The 25,172-nt window shown below is 44.7% G+C and overlaps 2 protein-coding genes and 1 pseudogene across 2 annotated transcripts; 2 read left to right on the top strand and 1 right to left on the bottom strand.

The window, feature by feature from the left end:
- Window positions 1–5,848: 5,848 nt before the first annotated feature.
- On the top strand, window positions 5,849–8,938 carry LOC127317494 (putative DNA glycosylase At3g47830). The gene is made up of 5 exons (XM_051348049.2): window positions 5,849–6,265; window positions 6,368–6,568; window positions 7,326–7,382; window positions 7,478–7,725; window positions 8,671–8,938. The coding sequence occupies exons 1-4, from the start codon at window positions 5,954–5,956 to the stop codon at window positions 7,718–7,720; spliced, it is 813 nt and encodes a 270-aa protein (XP_051204009.1). The 5' UTR covers window positions 5,849–5,953; the 3' UTR covers window positions 7,721–7,725; window positions 8,671–8,938.
- Window positions 8,939–12,772: 3,834 nt separating this feature from the next.
- LOC127317495 (chaperone protein dnaJ 16) lies at window positions 12,773–18,327 on the top strand. The gene is made up of 12 exons (XM_051348050.2): window positions 12,773–13,086; window positions 13,389–13,512; window positions 13,595–13,677; window positions 13,769–13,880; window positions 13,960–14,064; window positions 16,425–16,475; window positions 16,870–16,956; window positions 17,042–17,150; window positions 17,228–17,376; window positions 17,475–17,528; window positions 17,604–17,881; window positions 17,968–18,327. Exons 1-11 carry the CDS (start codon window positions 12,917–12,919, stop codon window positions 17,874–17,876), a joined length of 1,317 nt encoding a protein of 438 aa, XP_051204010.1. The 5' UTR covers window positions 12,773–12,916; the 3' UTR covers window positions 17,877–17,881; window positions 17,968–18,327.
- An 806-nt stretch (window positions 18,328–19,133) lies between these two features.
- Window positions 19,134–20,967, bottom strand: LOC127316033 (cytosolic sulfotransferase 5-like; annotated as a pseudogene).
- Window positions 20,968–25,172: the final 4,205 nt, after the last annotated feature.

Here is a 25,172-nt window from a genome sequence, read left to right as displayed (position 1 = left end):
AAATAATGATTGTGTCACCTCTGAATATGTGAATTTTGATTATGCACTAACCCTCTAATGAGTTTGTTTTGAGTTTGGTGTGGAGGAAGTTTTCAAGGATCAAGAGAGGAGGATGATATACACTATGATCAAGGAGAGTGAAAGCTCTAAGCTTGGGGATGCCCCGGTGGTTCACCCCTGCATATATCAAGAAGACTCAAGCGTCTAAGCTTGGGGATGCCCAAGGCATCCCCTTCTTCATCGACAACATTATCAGGTTCCTCCCCTGAAACTATATTTTTATTCCATCACATCTTATGTACTTTGCTTGGAGCGTCTGTTTGTTTTTGTTTTTGTTTTGTTTGAATAAAATGGATCCTAGCATTCATTGTGTGGGAGAGAGACACGCTCCGCTGTTGCATATGGACAAATATGTCCTTAGGCTTTACTCATAGTATTCATGGCGAAAGTTTCTTCTTCGTTAAATTGTTATATGGTTGGAGTTGGAAAATGATACATGTAGTAATTGCTAAAATGTCTTGGATAATGTGATACTTGGCAATTGTTGTGCTCATGTTTAAGCTCTTGCATCATATACTTTGCACCTATTAATGAAGAAATACATAGAGCATGCTAAAATTTGGTTTGCATAATTGGTCTCTCTAAGGTCTAGATAATTTCTAGTATTGAGTTTGAACAACAAGGAAGACGGTATAGAGTCTTATAATATTTACAATATGTCTTTTATGTGAGTTTTGCTGCACCGCTTCATCCTTGTGTTTGTTTCAAACAACCTTGCTAGCCTAAGTCTTGTATCGAGAGGGAATACTTCTCATGCATCCAAAATCCTTGAGCCAACCACTATGCCATTTGTGTCCACCATACCTACCTACTACATGGTATTTCTCCGCCATTCCAAAGTAAATTGCTTGAGTGCTACCTTTAAAACTTCCATTCTTCACCTTTACAATAAATAGCTCATGGGACAAATAGCTTAAAAACTATTGTGGTATTGAATATGTACTTATGCACTTTATCTCTTATTAAGTTGCTTGTTGTGCGATAACCATGTTCCTGGGGACGCCATCAACTACTCTTTGTTGAATATCATGTGAGTTGCTATGCATGTTCGTCTTGTCTGAAGTAAGGGAGATTTACCACTAAAATGGTTAGAGCATGCATAATGTTAGAGAAGAACATTGGGCCGCTAACTAAAGCCATGATCCATGGTGGAAGTTTCAGTTTTGGACAAATATCCTCAATCTCATATGAGAACATTAATTGTTGCTACATGCTTATGCATTAAAGAGGAGTCCATTATCTGTTGTCTATGTTGTCCCGGTATGGATGTCTAAGTTGAGAATAATCAAAAGCGAGAAATCCAATGCGAACTTTCTCCTTAGACCTTTGTACAGGCGGCATAGAGGTACCCCTTTGTGACACTTGGTTAAAACATGTGTATTGCGATGATAATCCCGGTAATCCAAGCTAATTAGGACAAGGTGCGGGCACTATTAATATACTATGCATGAGGCTTGCAACTTGTAGGATATAATTTACATAACTCATATGCTTTATTACTACCGTTGACAAAATTGTTTCTTGTTTTTCAAAACTAAAGCTCTAGCACAAATATAGCAATCGATGCTTTCCTCTTTGAAGGACATTTCTTTTACTTTTATGTTGAGTCAGTTCACCTATCTCTCTCCACCTCAAGAAGAAAAAACTTGTGTGAACTGTGCATTGATTCCTACATACTTGCATATTGCACTTGTTATATTACTTTACATTGACAATATCCATGAGATATACATGTTACAAGTTGAAAGCAACCGCTGAAACTTCATCTTCCTTTGTGTTGCTTCAATACCTTTACTTTGAATTATTGCTTTATGAGTTAACTCTTATGCAAGACTTATTGATGCTTGTCTTGAAGTACTATTCATGAAAAGTCTTTGCTTTATGATTCAATTGTTTACTCATGTCATTTACCATTGTTTTAAATCGCTGCATTCATTACATGTGCTTACAATAGTATTGATCAAGATTATGTTGGTAGCATTGTCACTAAGAAATTATCTTTGTTATCGTTTACCTACTCGGGACGAGTAGGAACTAAGCTTGGGGATGCTTGATACGTCTCAAACGTATATATAATTTCTTATGTTCCATGCTACTTTTATGATGATACTCACATGTTTTATACACATTATATGTCATTATTATGCATTTTCCGGCACTAACCTATTAACGAGATGCCGAAGAGCCGATTCTTTGTTCTGCTGTTTTTGGTTTCAGAAATCCTAGTAAGGAAATATTCTCGGAATTGGACGAAATCAACGCCCAGGGGCCTATTTTCAAACGAAGCTTCCAGAAGACCGGAGGACTAACGAAGTGGGGCCACGAGGCGGCGCCACAGTAGGGCGGCGCGGCCCAAGCCCTGGCCGCGCCGGCCTAGCGTGTGGGCCCCTCGTGACTCTCCCGACTCTGCCCTTCCGCCTACAAATAGCCTTCATCGCGAAAGCCCCAGTACCGAGAGCCACGATACGGAAAACCTTCCAGAGACGCCGCCGCCGCCAATCCCATCTCGGGGGATTCAGGAGATCGCCTCCGGCACCCTGCCGGAGAGGGGAATCATCTCCCGGAGTACTCTACACCGCCATGGTCGCCTCCGGAGTGATGAGTGAGTAGTTCACCCCTGGACTATGGGTCCATAGCAGTAGCTAGATGGTTGTCTTCTCCTCATTGTGCTTCATTGTCGGATCTTGTGAGCTGCCTAACATGATCAATATCATCTATCTGTAATGCTATATGTTGTGTTTGTTGGGATCCGATGGATAGAGAATACTATGTTATGTTGATTATCAATCTATTACCTATGTGTTGTTTATGATCTTGCATGCTCTCCGTTATTAGTAGAGGCTCTGGCCAAGTTTTTACTCTTAACTCCAAGAGGGAGTATTTATGCTCGATAGTGGGTTCATGCCTCCATTAAATGCAGGACGATGTAAAGTTCTAAGGTTGTGGATGTGCTGTTGCCACTAGGGATAAAACATTGATGCTATGTCCGAGGATGTAGTTATTGATTACATTACGCACCATACTTAATGCAATTGTCTGTTGTTTGCAACTTAATACTGGAAGGGGTTCGGATGATAACCTGAAAGTGGACTTTTTAGGCATAGATGCATGCTGGATAGCGGTCTATGTACTTTGTCGTAATGCCCAATTGAATCTCACAATACTCATCATGTCATGTATGTGCATTGTCATGCCCTCTCTATTTGTCAATTGCCCAACTGTAATTTATTCACCCAACATGCTATTTATCTTATGGGAGAGACACCTCTAGTGAACTGTGGACCCCGGTCCATTCTTTTACATCGAATACAATCTACTGCAATACTTGTTCTACTATTCTCTGCAAACAATCATCATTCACACTATACATCTAATCCTTTGTTACAGCAAGCCGGTGAGATTGACAACCTCACTGTTTCGTTGGGGCAAAGTACTTTGGTTGTGTTGTGCAGGTTCCACGTTGGCGCCGGAATCCCTGGTGTTGCGCCGCACTACATCTCGCCGCCATCAACCTTCAACGTGCTTCTTGGCTCCTACTGGTTCGATAAACCTTGGTTTCTTACCGAGGGAAAACTTGCTGCTGTACGCATCACACCTTCCTCTTGGGGTTCCCAACGGACGTGTGTATACACGCTATCAGAACCCCAATAGGAAGGTATGATGAGCACAGCAACAAGTTTTCCCTCTGTAAGAAACCAAGGTTTAATCGACCAGTAGGAGAAAGGCGTGACTTCTGAAGGTGTTGCTAACTGACTTGTGGCAGAGCGCACTACCGGCACCAGCAACAATGTGTCACCTGCACACAACACAATCAAAGTACTTTGCCCCCAATTTACAGTGAGGTACTCTCACCGATTTTGCTGAACACAAAGGATTAGACGTATCGAGTGGAAAGAGATGTTTGCATTGAAATTAAAGAGAACATTGCTTGCAGTAAGTAAATATAACAGGATTACAGTGGATGAATTTATCAATGTAAATAAAGGATCAGAGTCCACAGATCAGTAGAGGTGTCTCTCCATAAAGATAAAAAAACATGCCAGGTGAACAAATTACAACTAGACAAATGATAGAATACCGACCATAAATGACAAGATGATTACTATGAGATCCGTTCGGGCATTACAACATAATACATAGACCGTAATCCAACTGCGTCTATGACTAATAATCTACCTTCCGGTTATCATCCGAACCCCTTCCAGTATTATGTTGCAAGCAAGATTATCACATTAAGCAATGTGTGTAAAGTAAACAATAGAATTACCCTTGGATAAAACATTGTTGCATTCTCCTTAGTAGCAATAGCACATCTACAATCTTAGAAGTTATTGCCACTCTTCCAGAAAACTAGAGGCATGAACCTACTATCGAGCATAAATACTCCCTCTTGGAGTCACAAGCATTTACTTGGCTAGAGCAATTATTAATGTTGTGAGAATATGGATTCCAAAATTATTAAGGTTGTACTCCGATTTTAGTGCAACATGTATTTAGGTTTTCATTGTGTTGGACTTACGTTCGTAATGTACTTTGTGAGAATATTGATCGAGAGAGAGAGAGGAGCGATGGGAGATGGAGTTTTTCTTCACTTTTATTTTATATGAATGTTGCAAACAAAATATCTTGAGAACTCTTGATCCAATTTATGAATTGTTTTTCACTTTTGAATTCCTCACGTCGTGATCTTCATACAATGTTGATAGGTTTCAAGAAACCTTTCTTCTGTACTTTTAAAACTATTTTTATTTGAGATGATGAATGGAATTATTGGGACGGGATGGGACGTGGGATTAATGGAAAGTCCCATACCACTTGAAACTTTATACAAAAGGTTCACTTACTTGGTAGTGGTACCCATTTTCAGGGGAGGTGCTATACACCACCCTGGTCGGTGCGGACCAGGTACCGCACCCCCAAGGGAGCCTGTTGGGCCGGCCCAGTCATGTTTCTTTTTGTTTTTTTTTGTTTTTCTCCTTTTCTGCTGTGTCATTTCTTTTCTTTTTTATAAATCTAAAATGCTAATGTAAAAAAAATTCGGAAAAATAAATTTTTTTATAATATGAACTTTCCAAAATCTGAATATTTTTAAATTTGTATATTTTCGAAAATTTGAAAAAAATCAAGTTTTTTTATATGAACAATTTCCGTATTTGAACAATTTTTGGATTTGAACATTTTTCGAATTTGAACATTTTTGGAATTTGAACAATTTTCGGATTTGAACATTTTTTATGTTTGAATATTGTTTTTCAAAATTTGAATATTTTTTAGATTGAACATTTTTTCAAAAATTCGATTTTTCCCAAAATTTGAACATTTTTAGAAAATGAACATATTTTAAATTTTAACATTTTTCGGATACGAACAATTTTTAGCTTTGAACATTTTTCGCTTTGAACACTTTTCAAATTTGAACATTTTTCGAATTTGAACTATTTTCAAGTTTGAACTTTTCAATTTTGAACTTTTTCAATTTTGAACTTTTTCAATTTTGAACAAAAATAAAAATAAACAGAAAAGAAAAGGAAACAAAAAAGAAAACAGAAAAAGAAAGAAAAGAAAAAAAAACAGAAACAGAAAACAAAAAAAACAAAAAAAAGGTGAAAATGGGCCAGGCCCAGTACCCGACCAGGGTGTGCGGTGCCTGGTAGGCACCGACCTGGTCGGTGTATAGGATTTGCCCATTTTCAGGAGATATCTATACATTTGACATGCTGTTTGTGGGCTCAAGCCCATCCATTCAGATGGACCCGTATGTTGCTTTAGACGTCTAGGCCATACATTTTTCTCGGCCTCATTAACTCAAGCCGACAACCGGCCTACTACGACCTCCCCTCCCCTCCCCACCAACATCGCCGGCGACCGCCGCCTAGGCGAGGCAACCGGCGAGATGACCCGCAAGCCCAAGCGGAAGCTCCCGGCCACGCCGGCAAGGCCCTACTATGGCCACGCCTCTCCCACCCCCGCGCAATGCCTGGCCGTCCGCGACTCCCTCCTCGCCTTCCACGGTTTCCCCGACGAGTTCGCCCCCTTCCGCCTCCTCCGCCTCGGCCTCTCGCCGGAGGACGAGAGTGACCCGCCGACTCCGCGTCCGACCGTCCTCGACGGGCTCGTCACCACGCTCCTCTCCCAGAACACCACCGACGCCATCTCCCGCCGCGCATTCGCCTCCCTCAAGGCCGCCTTCCCCTCCTGGGACCAGGTATGGAGCACCGTAGCAGCGTCTCGATGAGTAGCCATTTCGTGAAGCTTGTAGAAGCTCATGCCCCTAACGGTACCTTCATTGGTTTGTTCCCTTTTGGAGGTAGTGGATGAGGAGGGGAATGGGCTCGAGGACGCGATACGGTGCGGAGGCCTGGCGGCGACGAAGGCGGCCAGGATCCGGGCGATGCTGAGGGGCGTCAAGGAGAAGAAAGGTGCGATTTGCCTCGAGTACCTGAGGGAGCTGTCCGTGGACGAGGTGAAGAGGGAGCTTTCCCAGTTCAAAGGGATCGGCCCGAAGACAGTGAGTTGCATGTCTTTCGGATTGTTTCCATTGCAATGCATTTTTTTTGTTCTGGTATGATCCATGCCAAAGTAAGAAGACAGAGCATTTACCAAGGATGAAATCTAGCTACTAGTACTTTGAATGAGAGTAGTAGTAGTTACTTAATGAGAGTCACCAGTTAAAGGTTAGAAGGCAATGCAGGTTATTCATAGGGTTTTTATCTGTACTTCAATCACCGGAACTCTAGCTTTTCACACAGATAATGTTGTGCTTAAATGAATCAACTTCCACGTTATGGTGTACTCTCCAGTTGTAAATACATGACTTCGTACATACTGTTTGGTGAAACTTTTATAACTCAAAATATTTGTGGTTGAAATGTCAGTATTCTAAAGAAAATGTGCAAGGTTTGTTTCTTGATGGAAGAGATTTATGTTTGCATACATTGCGCTTAACTAAAGTTGTGGTTGTTATTAGGCAACAACTACATTTTTAGCCTTCGAAACAGTGCTCTTTCAAAGTTAGCTACAACCTTTGATTGGTTGTCAATTTAAGCCTTTATAGTTTGTGTGCCACAAAGGAACTCAAAGAGCCTTGTTCAAAACAATTGAAGTAGGGTTCATAATTCTAAATGCTTATTTAATTTTCTGCATGCTTTTAATTACTTGTTTTATCCCATTATTTTCATTGCCTGGTTTTCGGATTTATGTGAGGCTACTGGAGTAAAGCAAGCATAAGACTGATGGTATTTATATGATTATGTACGATATGACAGGTGGCATGCGTCCTGATGTTCTATCTTCAAAAAGATGATTTTCCAGTAGACACTCATGTACGTGGATCTTTATTGGTCAACTATCGAGCTCTTGATATTAGTTTAATATATGCATCACATATGTGTCTTAACTTGTTATATTTCTGTGATAGGTACTCCGCATTACAAAGGCTATTGGTTGGGTTCCTTCAGTAGCTACTAGGGAGAAGGCATACATCCATCTGAATAATAAAATTCCTGATGATCTGAAGTTCGACTTGAATTGTCTATTTGTTACTCATGGGAAGCTCTGTCAATCATGTACAATAAAGTCAGTTGCCCAGAAAACCAAGGGTGCCAATGCTGTCTGTCCCTTAGCAAGTTACTGCTGCAGTGAAGAAATAATTCAGGAGTAACATAGGTAAGCTATTTGCTCTTTTATCAAACCAAAATGTTGTATACCAAATATAATGTGCTCCAGAGATTTTTTTTTTCTTTAGTAGAACATTAGTGGGCAACCCTGCTTCAAAATGAACTGTACAAAAGTCCCACAAGACTAAGAAAAAGTTCAATAGAGGGACTAACTCCTGAAGTAAGAAGAGTATAAACTAAAACATGCTACACCAGAAAGCAAATCCTAGATTTCTACAGAGTGGAAGCACCAGAAAGTTAATGTAGGCAAGTTTATATGTTTTCTTAAGAGAAATATACACTGCAAAAACATTTCTTCACTGATGTTTGTTCATATTCACATTTATTTAAAGATGCACTTATCCCTTCACAGCATCCATCATTGTCACATAATATGATGCCCCATGTCTAAGATGTTTTTTCTGGTAGTTCCATTTTTAGAACATTTTTGTCAAGTGGTTCCATGTTCAGATTTCCCACTGTGGTCTTCTATCTAGAGTTTTTAATTTCCTTGGGATGATTTTTCTAGTGTTTGGGGTGGAAGAATAGGAGATAAATGCATAGGTATTACTGGGGATATTTATACCTACGACCTATTGTGCCTGAAAGTTTTGGGGCCAATACGGAGTAGGCGAATGGTTTGTGGCACAAGTTGAAAAGACCTGACACCAACTATCTTCAAACAGCAAGCAGAAATGACCTGGCTCCAACTAGCATCAAAAGGAGAAAACCAGAAAAACTGGCTTTAAATGTGGACATTCAAATAAGGCCGTGGACAAGTTTTGCAAGAAAAACAAGTAGCAAAATACTTTCAAAATGTAGGTGTCTGAAATGACTTTTAAAATGATATCTTTTTCTGAACTAAGGAGCAACAGTTTTGGAGTAACTGGTTTTTTCATAATGTTACTTTTTAAAACTGGTTTTGACAATTCTGACATGGTCATTTTCTGTGTAGTTGGTATTGGAGTTTTCAGAAGAGGTCATAACCTCTCAACAATCCAAGAGCTCCAGCGGTGAAAGGATTTATGGCAGTGTTACATGTAATTGCAGTCTCAGGTTCCCCATCTTGTTTTGCTGTTAGGGAGCTTCGAACTGTATGATTTCAGGCTAGGTCCATACTTGTGAACTCACTTCTACCTACTAGTAGTACGAAAGTTTCGAGGTTAATCTGAAGGATGTGATTTATGGGTCATTTGTTATTGGTTACACCGAGTGAAGTACGAAAGGACTCCGACAGATGACTGCCCAGCTGCGCAGACCTTGTTCTTGTATCCTCGACTTTCTGATGCACGTGAGCTCTTGCGCCTGTGGAGGTGGCTTGTTATCTTCAGAGCAAGCACCTTGCTGACAGTGAGCAAAAGGTCCATCTAATGCAACCTAGCTGAGTTGGTCTACCCCACGAACCTGAAAGGGATGTGGACTCAGCCACTCTGCCGTCAGCACTTGATCTTGACTGGACATTTGGATTTTACATGGGCAAGAGGCGAACCCTTTGATGCGCATTTGACATCACATGCTTTGAAGTAGAGCAATGCTCCATTTGATGTGATTCGAGCTGTTTGCCAGTTTGCTTCTTGCTTACATGAACTTGTAAACTGAATCATTTGCTTTAATTAGGTTGTAGTGCACTCTTGCAGGCTAATCCAGGTGCCTTTCTTTAGCGGGAACATCTGATGTGAAAGTTCAGCACTTTCCTCTCTGAGAAGTAACCACCACTTTGCAGGACATCTTTCGCTAACTCATGACTAGAGTGTGATCTTTGCTTCAAGCTTGAGCATGGCATCAACAAAGGGAGTGTAGTCACGTCACATGTATATTGCTATGGTCTGAACTCAGTTGCTTTGTTGCACATACTGAAACTGAGCTGAGCAGAAAAGTGGTTGCTAATGTTTGCATCTCACGAATGTTTTGGTAAAGGCAAAGGACAAACATGAAACAATACTAGGAAGTTGACAACGGCCAAGAATTTAGTGAACTCCAACTCTGGTCACTGCGAAGAGATTGTCCTTTGATTTCTCTTCACCGGTGAGAAATGGGACAGGTGGGAGACAGTTATACTTGTTTCGATGGGTTCCAAGTCATGTCTCGAAATAGCACAATCTTTTTCAGTGAGATCCACATACAAATATGCTGCTGATGTCATGTCGTCGTGGTGGTAATTCTTCCCGCAGGAATGGGCCGCAGTGGCAATTCTTCTCTAGGAATAGCACGTGAGGAAATAGAGTAATTCGATCGATTTTTACAGAAAAAGAAAACAGAGTAGAGAAAAAAAAAGGCTACATGATGTGAATTGGCTCAGAAATTGCAGGTTGGAGGTGGCGCCGGGGCCTATGTTCATCCGAACGACCAGCCATGGCCACCGCAATGGCAGACAACGGTGGCCCGGCGGGTGGATTGCCAGGGAGGAAAGAGATGGAGGAGACATCTAGCGGAGGAAGATGAGGATCAATTACGTGCATGCCGTATCGATACCTTTGGCGCACGGGCAGACTGCCGGGGATGCACAAGGCAGACTCCCTGGCAGTGCATGATGGTCTCCGTGGGGACACGTTGTGGTCTTCCTGGGAAGGCGCGAAGCTTGATTTGTCGGTGGCAAAGCAACTGCCTATGAAGTAGGGCTCCACACCGCTAAGGACGATGCCATGGCTAGTGGCGGCTGCGCCAATCGGGGAGGGGATTACATGGGCTTGAATTTCCACAGCATATGGGTGGCTATTAGAGGGGTGGGAAATAAAATTGGACCGGTAGATAAATTGAACCAGTAAATTAACTTGACGGTGGAAACTTACGTAAATGCACAGAAAATAAGGTGTAGAATCGGAGCGACCTATGGACCATCATGTCCTATTTCAATTTAATAGTAAAGACATTTGATTTGATCCAGTAGATAATTTAGCCTAATTAAAACACTCAGCACAATGTTAGACCATAGATTGGGTGCACACATTGGGGTCTATATAATATTTCCTGGCTGAAATGGGTTGTAACCGATAAAACTTCTTACTCTCTTGGTCTAGAAAAACGGTCCTGGATTTATCTAAATTTTGATTTGGTTTCTAAGATTTTTAAAGTGTCCAAGCGTAAAAATTACACCGTTGGGAAGGCCCTTGAAAACCACTATTGGGTAAACCAAATTATATGTCCCAATATTTTGGTTTGGAGCACATTGAATAGTTTGTCAAACTTAGGAAGCTGCTCAACAATGTTCACCTTGCTTTTGATGTTTTGGACACCATCCATTGGAAGTTCACTAATGATGGAAAGTACTCCGGGTCCTCGGTTTATAAGATACAGTTCGAAGGGCTTATCTCAACCACCCTTAGTGTTTCTGTTTGGAAAGTGTGGGCTCCTCCAAAATGCAAATTCTTTGCTTGGTTGGTTATGTAAAATAGAGTTTTGACGGGCAAATAGGCTTCCGTGTAGTGGATGATAAAAGTGTGAAATTGTCCCCTATGTAATTAAGTTCAAGAATCGGAGATGCACCTATTGTACAAGTGTTCACCACAAGGGTTTGGAAAGAGATCCTCTCGTGGTGTGGCATCCATGATAGACCATCAAAGTCTTGAGCCAACGAACCATCCTTGGACGTTTGGTGATCAAATATTGCCTTTGGAAGAGGAGCAAATAGGAGAGCTTTGCAGTCAATGATCATGCTCATTTCTTGAGAAATATGGAAAGAGCGCAATGCTCAAGTCTTTCGGCATCACCACTCCACAACAGCCACCGTTATTGCCAAGACCAAGGATGAGGCAAGAGCTTGATGCTTGGCTGGTGCAAAGTTTTTGAATTATGTAACTTGGGAAGAGCAAGCTTTTGTTAAAAGTCTTAAGGTGTGTCCTAGGCTATTGTCCTTCTTCCCTATTAATCAAAATAACAATTTATTTTACTTAGTTCATTTTTTAAATGTACATCTAAATTTAGACAAATCTTTGAGGTCTATTTTAAAAGGGAAAATTTGCTACAGGACACCGTTATTTTCTGGCGTTTGCCAAAACATACTGCTCGATTGTGTCTTTGCCAGGTACCATTACAATTTCGTGGCACATTTGTCAGAACACGCCACCTAGCCGAAAACGGAAAGTTTTGCACTTTTACCTGGGATGACTGGTTTTGAAGACAAAATGCATAACTTTCCGTTTTCGGCCAGGTGGTGTGTTCTGGCAAATGTGCCACATAATTGTAATGGTACCTAGCAAAGACATAATCGAGCGGTGTGTTTTGGCAAACGCCAGAAAATAACGGTGTCCCGTAGGAAATTTTAAAATAGAGGGAGTGTGAAATTTAGAGGGACCCTAAAGTTACTATTCATATGTGTTTCTCAATTCTTAGAAAATAAACAAAACACTCCATCTGTTCTGAAATACTCTGTATTTTAGGCCTAAAATTTGTGCTAAAATACTCTACATTCTAGATTTTAGTCAATAAGAATACGGAAAACCAAGTGATCCTCCTTTATCTATTGGATGCAACTATTTTTAATGTAGCTTGAACTGGTTGTTTACTAATTTAAATAGTATTAATAAATGCACTATTAATTTATTTGATTTTTCATAGAATGTAGATTAAAAGAGAATGGAGCTATTGATGATTATTAATAGATCCGCGGAATTTTCGAAAAAAAAAATAGGACTAAGGCCGGTGCTTGCCGTTAACAGCCGTTCTTACTGCTACCCTGACACGTGGGTCCCAGCAAATCTTGCTTCGCAACTGCCGCTCACGTGCACGAGACCTGCCACACTACCGGTTAACCGCCGCCAGCCAGAGCCAACGCTCAGCACAGTCCAGCCTCGCACCGGCTGGGTGGGCCCACCAGCCGACGATCCAGCGCCCACTGAGCGATGGGCCCCACCACGAGGCGCCGCCACCTAATATGACGCCACCTCCCCCACCCACCTCACTCTCTCCGCATCCACCTCACCTTTCCATTCCATTCCAATTTCGAATCCCGCACGGCCGGCAGGCGTCCAGCGGAGCACACCGCCGCCGCCGCCGCCGCCGATGGGGAGCGGGCTGTAATAATCCCAGCTGTGCCTGCCGCGCCAACCCCTTTGGCGTTCGGCGGGGCGGGACCGGGGAGGAGGAGGGGTGCTCTCTCTGCGGAGGCGAGATCCGACCGCGCGCGCGTGCTGTGGCGGGGACTGCGGAGGTTTTGAGGTCGTTCGTGGCTGCGGCGGCGGCGGAGGAGGAGCTGAGAGGCAGCCATGGCGGGGTCGAGGTTCGGGTCGTTCAAGTCAGAGAAGGGAGACCCGGCGGCTGCGGCGGCGGCGGCGGCGGCCGCCCCGCAGAGGAAGGACCCGTACGAGGTGCTCGGGCTGGGCCGCACCGCCACCGACCAGGAGATCAAGAGCGCCTTCCGCCGCATGGCGCTCAAGTAAGCAGAGCACCCCTCCTCTGCCCCAGATTCGGGCTACCGTGCGCTGCTGCTGTCTGTTTTTTTTTTTTCCTCTCACGCGTTTTTGCCATGTCCGTGCGTAGGTGAGAGCATTCGTTCGTAACTTTGCGCTAAACCGTGCGCATTCCGAACTGAATGCTGTCACCTATGTTGCGTGCGCTTATTTGCTGAAGTTTTCAGCCATGGGCTGCCTTTGTTCATTGTTGTCTCGGTTGCAAGCATGATGTAGAAATGAAAGTATTCCTACTGATTTCAGTGCTGTAACTGGCAAAATTTGGCAGGTACCATCCGGATAAGAACGGCGACGACCCTGTCGCATCAGACAAGTTCCAGGAGGTCACATTTTCCTACAGCATCCTGTCGGATCCCAACAAGAGGCGGCAGTACGACACGTCAGGGTTCGAGGTAAATCAACTCATCAACTGGTCCGCGGCGCGCTAACCAGCTTATCTGAACATGTTACGGGAGCTCTCACGCCATGTTTCAGGCCATCGAGACTGATAGCCAGGAGCTGGAGCTGGACCTGTCGAGTCTCAATACAGTAAACACCATGTTTGCAGCTATTTTCAGGTAAGATCTGTGAATGATACGATTTCCCCCTGGTAAATTCTGCTACCTTGTGTCTCGCTGTTGTTCTGATTGTATATGTGCATGCATGTAGCAAGCTTGGTGTGCCAATCAAGACAACTGTTTCAGCAACCGTTTTGGAGGAAGCATTAAATGGGTCTGTTATGGTTTCTCAGCTCCAGCTAGGGAACTCTGTGCGCAAGAAGGTTGGCAACTTAGCTGTCCACTACGCGATGTTCCCATTTCATTTTAGTAAGACTTAGTTGTTTACATACATGTGGGCAGGTGGAAAAGCAAACGGCTCACTTTTATTCTGTAGACATAACGGAGCAGGAAGCTAAGAAGGGGCTAGTTTGCCGTGTGCACTCGACTGAAAAAAGCAAATTTAAGGTTTGTTTTCGTTAGTAATGTGGCATGGTATTGCTATATGTATGTGTACTTGTATTCTCGCAAAATGAAACCAGCTTTGTCTTCAGAAAGCGAAAAATTCTCCTTTGCTTAAATTTTGATAATTTACTATAAATAAAGTAAAGCAAATGGAAGTAATGAATAATGATGGCCTATCATTTTCTATGTTTTCTTTGTGCTCACTGCTCAATAATACTGCCTGTCTCCTACACACCGTAATCATGTGTGGTACACTACTAAATTGCATTTTATGTATGCCATCATTTTTGGTAGGGTTATTTGACCAGACAGTAGTGATATTTGCATGAATAATTTACCATTAGCAGTAACCAAGTTTAAATGTTTAATCATGGGTCATGATTACATACCTCACCACTCTTGATCCTTATATATGTATATTTGAAATTTGTACCAAGTTATGTTAGACAAGATTGCCATATGTGATATATTAGAGTTTTGTTCAAACTTCTGATTTGTGTGTCGGCAAGATAATAATATGTTGGGTTGTGAATTAAGAACGTATAGTTTGCCGTAAGATTCCCCAAACTAAACATTGGTGTCTCCTCATATGAAGTTATTTAACTGCATTGATATTAGTACTACTAATTCCTCTTTTCCTTTAAGTTGTCCCTCTCGTTCTTCATTTTCTTAATTTCAGTGTGTGACAGAACTTGAGGGCCTATTTGACTGGAAGCAAAAATGTGGCACTCTCTTAACCAAGTTTGACCAAAGCTAGCCAAGTGTTTGGTTTGTAGCCATGACTTGGTGTGTGGTGTGCCAAACCTTTTGTTAGATCCTGAATCAGACTTATGGAGTTGTGAGAAGATCACTTGACTAAGCGAAGTCATGGTTTTATTTTTCTTTGCCACAAGTTAGCCATGTTAGTCAAACAATGTTTGATATTTTTACGTACTCTTGGGTTTCACGCCTTCAAGCAGACAGGCACTTTGATCATACCAGATTGCTTTTGATTGGATTCCAGTAGGTACTTTGACAATATCGATTACCATGTGGGTGGTCTTACTAGTAGTTTAATATCAGTAATAGGTAGGCCCAGTAGCTGGTTCACGACTGTAAGTTCATTGGAAGGTTACTATTTAACAAACTTCTATAGAAATGAGTCATATAAGGGTATTTCAATATCAGAGAATAGTTTTCTCTGCCACCATACACATAATATCATATCAATGTTTTCGAGAGCCACGAGCCCCTTAAATGCTGGAGACAATAGTTTACTCTTTTAATGATTATTAAATTGCCAGTGCTGAGGACGCGCGGTCAGCGCAGTGGCTTGGCTTGGCAGTGGCCAGCCAGCCCGCCTGGGATCGATCCCCGCAGGGGACGATTTTCAGGTGTCTCACCGGGGCTTTGCTCCAGAATAAAATCCCCTCCACACATATGTGCCACAACTACTAGCTCCTAGGGACACTCAAATTATGTGTGCTGTGTGTATAGTTCTAGGGTCTAACTTGTGCACTAGTGGTGTGCGTGTGTGTGGTGTGAGTGTGGTGTTGAGTTAGTGCATAAGTTCAGATACTACAACTGTAACACAGATCGAGGGGTCTCAAAAAAAAAAAAAAAAAAAAAAAAAAAATTAAATTGCCAGTGCTCTATGTCCATTGAGTTTATGGTGGGTTGGTTCTTGAACCAGGGTTACTTTTTACGTAAGAGATGGCTTGGGTTGTGCTTGGAGTTTGCTTTCTTCCACACCACCCAAAAATCATGACAAAGCTGGCAGACAACAAACATTACACTATTTAACATGCCCAAAGTCTGAACTGTAGATAGGTTGGTAGCTTGGTTTTCCACTCGAACCCAAGAGTGATACAAAGTGGGTTTCCCTACTATAAGAACTTTTTTTTGCGAAAATTCCTACTACTGGAACTTAACATGCAATGACACATGTGCTATTTTTCCTACCCAAGCGGTCCCTCGTTGAAGAGATGGCCTTGGCACAAGAACCAACATAGAATTAGACTGTGGTTATGTATTATGTGGGCCGGTGTTCAAATTAGTCATTGATAGGGAGCGCCCCATTGGGATGATGGTCTTTAGCACTAACAGACGATTATGTGATAGAGATAATAAGTTCCTGTGTGATTGCACAGGACCTAATAGGGGTTGCATTGGGCCTATATTGGGGGCCATTTAAACAAATCTTCGCCCGGGTTAGTATTAATGAATGATGATAATATATAGTTCCTTTTATTCATTGTGCTATGCTGCCGTCAATATAAACTTCCAGCGCATTTTCTATCCAACACACATCTCAAGCACTCCATTCATGTATGTTATCCTTTTCTGACCTTTATTAATCATGGCTTTATTTTCATTAATTGCAGCTGCTTTATTTTGAGCTTGAAGAAAATGGTGGGTTGAGCCTTGCACTGCAGGTACGAATACAAAGCTTATATCTCTCCTTTCTCCCAGTGATCAAAAACAGGAAATCAAAGCTTCATTCATATACTAGCAGTTGGGAGTGTCGAGCATAGACTTAGATCATTAAATTAGTAGGGAGCATCATTTTCATCTTGAGAAATATTTTTCTTTATTATTTCAAGTAACATTACAATATGACATGGCACACCACCTGCGTTATTACTAACACCAAGGAACAGTTTTAGCATTCATACATTTTTGTCTGGTATATTTATTATGAAACTGCAAAGCAATCAAAGGAGTAAATATATGTTTGCTTTTGCGACCTTCCCTTTCAGCATAGACTTATAATATTTTTGTTTAGATTTTTTATATGTTATGCCTTGAGTAATATGCGACTTGCTGCAGGAAGACAGTGTAAAGGCAGGCAAAGTTAGTGCCGCAGGAATGTACTTTCTTGGGTTTCCTGTGTATCGTTTTGAGCAAAATAACTCGGTGAGTTTACAAAAGTTCTTCTTATTTGGGTTCTGGAAGTGATTCAATAGTATTTTCAGCCTCTATAAGCTTCAATAACTTTCAGGCATCTGCTGCAAAGGATCCTGATAGCGCATTTTTTAAAAGGTTGGATAGTTTCCAACCATGTGACATTAATGAACTGAAACCAGGAACCCACTTTTTTGCTGTCTACGGTATGTCGCATTATTGATTGGTGTGGTGTTAATTATCTGAGGCAATGGGGAACTTCTTAATCTATTACTTAATTCAGGTGACAATTTCTTCAAAAGTGCAAGCTATACTATAGAGATTGTGTGTGGCGAATCTTTCTCTGCTGAAAAGGAGAAGCTACAAAATGTGGAGGCAAAGATACTCACAAAACGAGCTGAGCTGTCTAAATTCGAGGCTGAGTATCGTGAAGTACGTGGTCGATTTTCTTTTTATGTCTTCTCTATCTGGTTCTTTCGTTGCATATTTAGCGGGGAAGGGCTACAATGTTTTAACAATATATTTTGCAGGTTTTGGCAAAGTTCACTGAAATGACCAGCAAATACACGCAAGAAATGCAAACGGTATGTGTTCTTCTGATGCTTAGCTCATTTTGCTTCTTATTATTTTCTGATCTGAGTACTCGTGGCCTTTTGTAGATTGATGAGCTTCTGAATGAAAGGAATGTAATCCATGCATCCTATACAAACAATCCACCTCTAAAACGGAGTTCGAGCAGGAACAAATCAAAATCACCTTCAAAAGTGTTCAAATTTGATGAAGAGAAAAATCAAAGGAAAGAGAAGAAAGTAAAGGATCAGCCCGTGGAGGGATGTGGAAGCGAGGATGACAACTCAAGTGAAAAGAAAACAAACGCAAGGAAGAGATGGTTAAACATTCCTTTCAAAGTTGACAGGAGAAAGGCGTGCTAAGCAAAGTAATTATTCTCAGCTGTGCTATTCTGTTGTGAACCATCCTTGGCATTGTGGTACCAGTATTTCACTTTTTCTGCTGTTTTTGTAGGTAAACGTACAACCGAAATACAGATCATTTTCATTTTGACTGCATGGAAGAACTCCCTTGCTGTTACTCAGATAAGGATATGAGAACCTTGTTCTGTTTTTGTGCCGCCTAGTTTGTTTCTTGCAAAGATTGGGGTGCAAGCCTAAGCTCGATATGTATGGTTATGAGACACGAGCACTCATAGCATGTAGCGCTGCTGCTGCCATGTAGCCCAGTTCCATATTCTTTCAAGTAAGATATGTTGATTTTGATTTCATTGGCTTTGTTAACCAGTTGTAAATATTAATCATCTCGCTCCATTGCGTGCTACACAAATTTTTGTGTCTTTTCCCTTTGGATCAATGATGTGTATATAACCAACTACAGTATTCTCCCCTCTTGCGAATTCATGTTGTGCAGTAGGATGGAAATGTAAGCATTTTGTTTCAACGACTATCAGGAAGCATGATTTGCAATAATTAAGTGGTGCAATTAACATCTGTAGCAACGTGGGAAACATTTCAAATAAGGCAGTGGACAGCATGTTGATAATAGCAGGTAAAAACGAGAAGCCATGTATTCTCTGAATGTCAGTCTTGTCAGTCCAGAAATTGATCTGCTAGATAACATCCTTGACAACTTGCAGCTTCGAAAACAAGCTTTACAATATAAGTTGTTTTTCATGGATATCCTCACTCTTGCAGCATGGAGTATTTGGGTTGGCAGAAGGGATGACATTTTAGGGCTGTGCAGCCTAGTATTTGTAGATTCGGGGGCACTTTCAACGAGGAGATGATCTTTGTTTTTCACGGAGCAAGAGGAAGTCCTACGGTGAACTGATTCAGCATTACATAATTAGCCCTAGATGCACATATGCGTTGTTGAAACCTTTTAATCAACTATGAAGGCAAGCTTATGCACAAGACATGCCATGAGCTTGTGAAACAAGAAATCATTCCACGAGGATAGCATTTCTATAAACTCGGCGAAGCCTATATATCTTGTACTCCCTCTGTCTCTAAAAACGTGTTATAACTTTATCGTAGATACAAATATATATAGACATATTTTAGTCATAGGTATATCCGTATTTACAAAAACTTGAGCAACTTCTTTTTAGTACTCCGTACTATGTTCACAAACCACAATGCATGAGTGTGACAAAGCCTATCTCAAACTGGGTTTGACAACATGCTAGTGCTTTAATTTTATTCTCAGCAAGAAGTAACAGATGTCTTTAATTAGGTTACAATGAAATGAGTAGGAAAGGGAGCAATTGTAACGTTCTGGCAGATAACAGAACATGAGGACTCAAAACACAAGCCCAGATCCCTGAAGCTTGCGTTGGACGATGCTGTCTAGCTCGTCCCCCATCTCCCGGCTCATGTGGTTCACCCAGTCCCCCACCTCTCCCTTCCTGTAAAACACGGAGTTACTGAACTGCACTTTATTTCCTTGAAGAACGGCACCAACCTGGTTAACCTGCAGGCTGGTAATTCACCACCTCTTGAGCAACCCCAAAGCTCTCCTCCTCTTCGGTGAACGGAACGTCGAGGAATTCCGCTAGCTTCCTCACAACCTGCACCGGATCCGACTTGAGGTCTTCGTACTTCAGGAAGAGGACATCCTTGGGCTTGGCCACGCTCTCGTTCCAATACTCGAGGCAGTGGTTCCAGAAGGGGCCATAGTGCGAGAAACCCTCACAAAACATGCCGAAAGCATGGTCCATCGATAGGGTGAAACCCTCTACCATGAGCTTGTTCTCGAAGTGCAGCCTTGACACCAGGGCATCTTTGGGATCACGGCATAGGTACACGATACGGCAGCCGGCCATGTGAGGTGGCAGCAGCGACATGGGCATGTGCGTGTGGCGAGAAGCCTCGGGGACGGAAGCGCCTCGATGTCGTTGCCACCGCCGGTGCCATCGGGGATCTCGATGAACGGCACGATGTGCTGAGGGTGGCGAGTGAGGAGCGGGTGGTCGCCGAAGTCGTAGCGGGCTCGGTTGGCGACGACGAAGGCGAGGGCCTTGAGCCAGGTGGTGCCACATTTGGGCTGCGTGGCGAGGATGATGTCGTCGGGCCGGGGCTTGAAGCGCCGCTCGACGAGCAAGAACCGCTCGAGAAACCCCGGTCTGAACCAGTAGCTCTTGTACTGGATGAGTGGTTCCGACCACCCGTCTTTTGCCGGGAGTGCGGATATGAAAGCTTTAACGCTTTCGTTGGCGAGGACATCTTCCGCTGAGCTTCTGGTGGCACTGCCTAGATCACTCTTTGATGGAACCGGAGCCACGGCCGACACGCGAAGAGACGGAGCTTTCGACTCCTAGATGGGGGGTGGTGCGCTCGGAAGTACCAACACATATGGGCATTTGAAGAAATGGGATGCATTGAGCCGGTGGTGAGATGCTATTGAATTGCTTGTTTTTTCCCCCTTTTTATGGAGGGACAGGTTTGCGTGGTGCATCCAGGTGCACATGGAAGGAAAGATTAGATGGCCGCCCAAGGAACCCATGCCTCGCAGATCGATCACGTTCATTGCCACTTGCGGAGAGGTCGTGGCAAAGATGAATTAATACTATGTACTATAGTAATGAAAAGGGTGTGGCTATGTCTTAGTCGATTGAGATTTTCTTAAGTCTCAGTCACCTCAGAAAAGTGCAACTGCAGTTAAAAAAATGTGCAACTCGTAGAAAAGTGCAATTGCACTTTTTTGACAGAAAAGTGCAACTCAAATTCATTTTTGTGGGTGACTGAGACTTAAGAAATTCTGAGTTGACTGAGACATAGCAAAACTGTTAGACTGTATATCCTGTATATGTAATCTGTAACCTGTACGTACCTCTTGGTACCCATATATATATTGAGGTAGGCCACGCCCCAGAGCGTTGAGCCAATCCCACCCAAACAACCTGTGTCTCTACGTCTAACATGGTATCAGACTAGGTCAACGAATCCTACCCTAGCCGCCGCCCCCTCTCATCTGCCGCCGCCGCCGCTCACCCTCTCCGGCCGCCGTCATGACTGAGTATGGGGCATCGGCTTCCTCCTCGCCTGCGCTCCCTGCCACCGTCCCTGCCTCGACGGCCCCTCTCATCCCGCCGTCGCTGGCGGCTCTGCTCGCCAACACCGCCACCAGCCAGATGGCCCCATCGGCGATCTCGTCACGCCCTCTGCACCTCGGTACTGCGGCGTTCTCTGGCGGATTCTTCCCGCCGCCGCCAGCTCCATCGGTGACGTCGCCATCCTTCCCGCCTCCGCCACCGTCGTTTGCGCCTTCGGCGCCCCTGGTGCCCTACACGGCGCTTCCGACCAACCTATCTGGCCCGCCGATCCCGCAATTACCGGGGTTTGCCGCGGCACCTCAGGATGCTCCGGTTCTGCCCCACGTCACAGCGGTGCCTGATGCCCCGGCCCCTGTCGATGGTGCTGCTGCCCCGATTGCTCAACAACTGGCGAATCTCATCACCGTACGCCTCACGCAGGACAACTACCTGCACTGGCGTGCTCAGATCCTGCCGCTCCTCCGCAGCCGCTATCTCAATGGCTACGTGGATGGAAGCTTCGCCTGCCCGCCGCGCACGGTCGCGGCGTTTCTTGCGGATGGAACGAGGGTGACTGTGCCGAACCCCCTCCACCGTACCTGGGTTGCCCAGGACCATGCCATAGTCTCCGCGTTGCAGTCGTCCTTGACGGAGAGTGTTGCCGGCCTGGTTCTCTTCGCCTCGTCCTCCTTTGACATATGGAGCACACTCGAGCACACGTTCTCGCAGCAGTCTACTGCTCGCGGCACGGCCCTTCGGCGTCAACTCGGTGATTGCAAGAAGCTCGACTCTTCTGCGCACGACTACTTCAACAAGGTGAAGACACTCTCGGACACACTGACGTCCATTGGGCAGCCGCTTCGCGCTGAGGAGTTCACGGAGTATGTTCTTCATGGCCTCGACAACGACTACGACAACCTCATCGAGCATGTCAACGGCCGGGACACACCGATACAGCAGCGGGACCTCTACTCCCGCCTGATCTACACCGAGCGTCGCATCGAGGAGCGCCGCACCACTCCGATCACGGATCATGCTGCTGCACACGCCGCGCACCGTGGCGCCCTCAGTGGCAGCCGCACGCCTGCGCCTCGCCCGCCATCTGGTCCGCCCGCTGGAGGAGGCAGCCAGTGGCAACCGCGCGCCCCTGCTCAGCCAAACACCGGCGGTCGCCCTCGCCCCACCTGCCAGCTGTGCGGTATTCAGGGCCATATGGCGTCCAAGTGTCATCGCCGGTTCAAACGTGACTTCCTCGGCATCGGCAACGACGATCGTGGTAACGAGAAGCAGGCCGCCATCGCCGGCAGCTACTCGGGCAACTACTCGGGCTATACACCATCTTACTCAGTTGATCCCACCTGGTACTTCGACACCGGTGCGACGGATCACATGACTAGTGAGATGGCCAAGCTCAACTCGCAGGAGCCCTACCGTGGGCATGACAAGGTCCGCACCGCCGATGGTTCAGGTATGCCCATCACTCATGTTGGCCAGGCATCTCTCCTTTCTAGCACCTCCCGTAGACTCCATCTTCGTAATGTTCTTTGTGTTCCACATGTTACTCGCAATTTATTATCTGTTCGTAAGTTCACTTATGATAATGATGTTTTTTGTGAGTTTCATCCCTTTCATCTTCTCATTAAGGACCGAGTCACACGGGAGGTTCTTCTTAGAGGTCGGGTCCATCAGGGCCTCTATGCGCTGGAGGCGCCGGCGTCTGGGTCACCCGACCCGGAGGTCTTCAGTGGTGTGCGCGTGTCACCGGCTCATTGGCATGCGCGGCTTGGTCATCCTGCATCCCCCATAGTCAGCCATGTCATCAGTCGTCATGAGCTTCCTACATCATCTAACAATAAAACCTTAGCAGTCTGTGATGCTTGTCAGCAGGGAAAGAGTCATCAACAACCTTTTGTCTCTTCTACTCGTATTGTTAAGTACCCACTTGAACTTATGTATTCGGATGTATGGGGCCCTGCCCAAACCTCTGTTAGTGGTCATAAGTATTATGTCAGTTTCATTGATGCTTACAGTCGATTTACTTGGCTGTATTTACTTAAGAGCAAAGCTGATGTGTTTAATGTTTTCTTGCAATTTCAATTGCATGTAGAACGCCTTCTCAAGCATAAGATCATTCATGTTTAGTCGGATTGGGGGGGCGAATATCGCAATCTCAACACCTTCTTTAACAAACTTGGGATTTCACATCGTGTTTCTTGTCCTCATACACATCAGCAGAACGGTGCGGTTGAATGCAAGCACCGTCACATAGTTGAAACTGGTCTTACTCTTCTTGCACATGCATCTGTACCTTTTCGGTTTTGGAGTGATGCTTTTTCTACTGCTTGCTTCTTGATCAATAGATCTCCCACTAGAGTCCTACACATGAAAACACCTCTTGAACTATTGTTTAAGGAAATCCCTGATTATACGTTCTTTAAAGTTTTTGGTTGTGCTTGTTGGCCTCACCTTAGGCCCTACAATAACCATAAGCTTGAATTTCGTTCCAAAAAGTGTGTTTTTCTTGGGTACAGTGCGCTTCACAAAGGCTACAAGTGCCTACACGTTCCTAGTAATCGTGTTTATATCTCTCGAGACGTTGTCTTTGATGAGAATCTGTTTCCCTTCTCAAATATGCCATCGTCTCATTCTGTGCCACCCATAAACTCCATTCTTGTTAGTCCTGGCCAATTTGATGATGCTGCATATTCTCCTGCATTATTGCCTAACCACGGTGCAGGTACTGCTCGCGGCGCTCGCTTGGAGGTTCTGGATGCCCCAGTCGACGTTCACGTCGATCGGTGCATGGTGCATGCACCCGCACCACGCCCCGAGGCGCCTCCGTCGTCGCCTCTGGCGACCAGGCCGCTATCGCCTGCGCGGCCTCCCTCGCCTCCTGCGGGTGGGCCGCCACCTGCGTCGCCCCGGCCTGGCTCACCACCCGCCTCGCCCCCTCCAACTGGGCCTGAGCCGCCCTGTGCGTCGCCGTGCGCATCGCCTACGCCCTCCGCCCAAGCTGGGCTGTCTTCACCTGGGCCGCCACCAGCGTCGCCCGCGTGCTCTGCACCACAACCCAACACTGGTTCCCCGGCCTCAGCTGCATCGTCGTCGCCGTCCTCAAGCGACGCTCCTCCACCGCCTCCAGTCACTGCCGCGCTGCGTCCCCACACTCGCAGTCGCAGTGGAATTCATCGGCCCAAGACACGCACTGACGGCACTGTAGCATGGATTGCTGCCTGCTTGGCTCAAGCGCAGTCTGATCCAACTGCTGAGCCCCGTCACTACCAAGCTGCGATGAGCATCCCGCACTGGCATGCTGCCATGGACCTTGAGTTTAAGGCTCTTCGTCAGAATGGTACTTGGCAGCTGGTTCCTCCTCGTTCTGGTGTCAATGTCATTGACTCCAAGTGGATTTTTAAAATAAAGAAGCATGCTGATGGCTCTATTGAGCGATACAAGGCTCGGCTGGTTGCAAAAGGCTTCAAGCAACGGTATGGGCTCGACTATGAGGATACGTTCAGTCCTGTAGTTAAACCCACCACTATTCGGCTGCTTTTCTCACTCGCTGTCACTCGAGGTTGGGATCTCCGTCAGATGGATGTTCAGAATGCTTTCCTTCATGGCGTATTGGAGGAAGAGGTATACATGCGACAGCCTCCTGGTTATGTTGATTCTGCTCGCCCCCAGCACCTCTGTCGCTTGGTCAAGGCACTCTATGGCCTGAAGCAGGCTCCTCGTGCATGGCATGCACGGCTTGGTGCTGCCCTGCGCTCCCACGGTTTTGTGCCTTCTACAGCTGACACTTCACTGTTCCTTCTTCAGCGTCCAGAGGTTACCATGTATCTTCTGGTTTATGTTGATGATATTATTCTGGTTAGCTCCTCTGCTGCAGCTACGGATCGTCTCATTGTGGCTCTTGGTTCTGATTTTGCTATTAAGGATCTTGGCAAGCTACACTATTTTCTTGGGCTCGAGGTCACTTATCCTGGTGATGGCCTTGCGCTTTCACAGCAGAAGTACTCGCAAGATCTGTTACGGCGTGCTGGCATGCTTGAGTGCAAGGCTGCTACTACACCCATGTCTTCCACTGACACTCTGTCTGCTACTGATGGTACTCTGCTGTCTGCTGATGATGCTACTGAGTATCGGAGTGTTGTTGGAGGTGTCCAGTACCTTACCATCACTC

This window comes from Lolium perenne, chromosome 7 (genome assembly GCF_019359855.2).
Source record: "Lolium perenne isolate Kyuss_39 chromosome 7, Kyuss_2.0, whole genome shotgun sequence".
NCBI classification, from domain to species: Eukaryota; Viridiplantae; Streptophyta; class Magnoliopsida; order Poales; family Poaceae; genus Lolium; species Lolium perenne.
This window is presented reverse-complemented; position numbering and strand designations above follow the sequence as displayed.

What these genes read in the sequence shown, in the direction of transcription:
- LOC127317494 (XM_051348049.2), top strand. Translation starts at nt 5,954, where the DNA reads ATGACCCGCAAGCCCAAGCGGAAGCTCCCGGCCACGCCGGCAAGGCCC. An exon ending in AAGGGATCGGCCCGAAGACA is followed by an intron (nt 6,569 to 7,325) that starts GTGAGTTGCATG and finishes ACGATATGACAG; the next exon opens with GTGGCATGCGTCCTGATGTT. An exon ending in ATTTTCCAGTAGACACTCAT is followed by an intron (nt 7,383 to 7,477) that starts GTACGTGGATCT and finishes TTTCTGTGATAG; the next exon opens with GTACTCCGCATTACAAAGGC.
- LOC127317495 (XM_051348050.2), top strand. Translation starts at nt 12,917, where the DNA reads ATGGCGGGGTCGAGGTTCGGGTCGTTCAAGTCAGAGAAGGGAGACCCG. An exon ending in TTCCGCCGCATGGCGCTCAA is followed by an intron (nt 13,087 to 13,388) that starts GTAAGCAGAGCA and finishes AAAATTTGGCAG; the next exon opens with GTACCATCCGGATAAGAACG. An exon ending in GTTTTGAGCAAAATAACTCG is followed by an intron (nt 16,957 to 17,041) that starts GTGAGTTTACAA and finishes AATAACTTTCAG; the next exon opens with GCATCTGCTGCAAAGGATCC.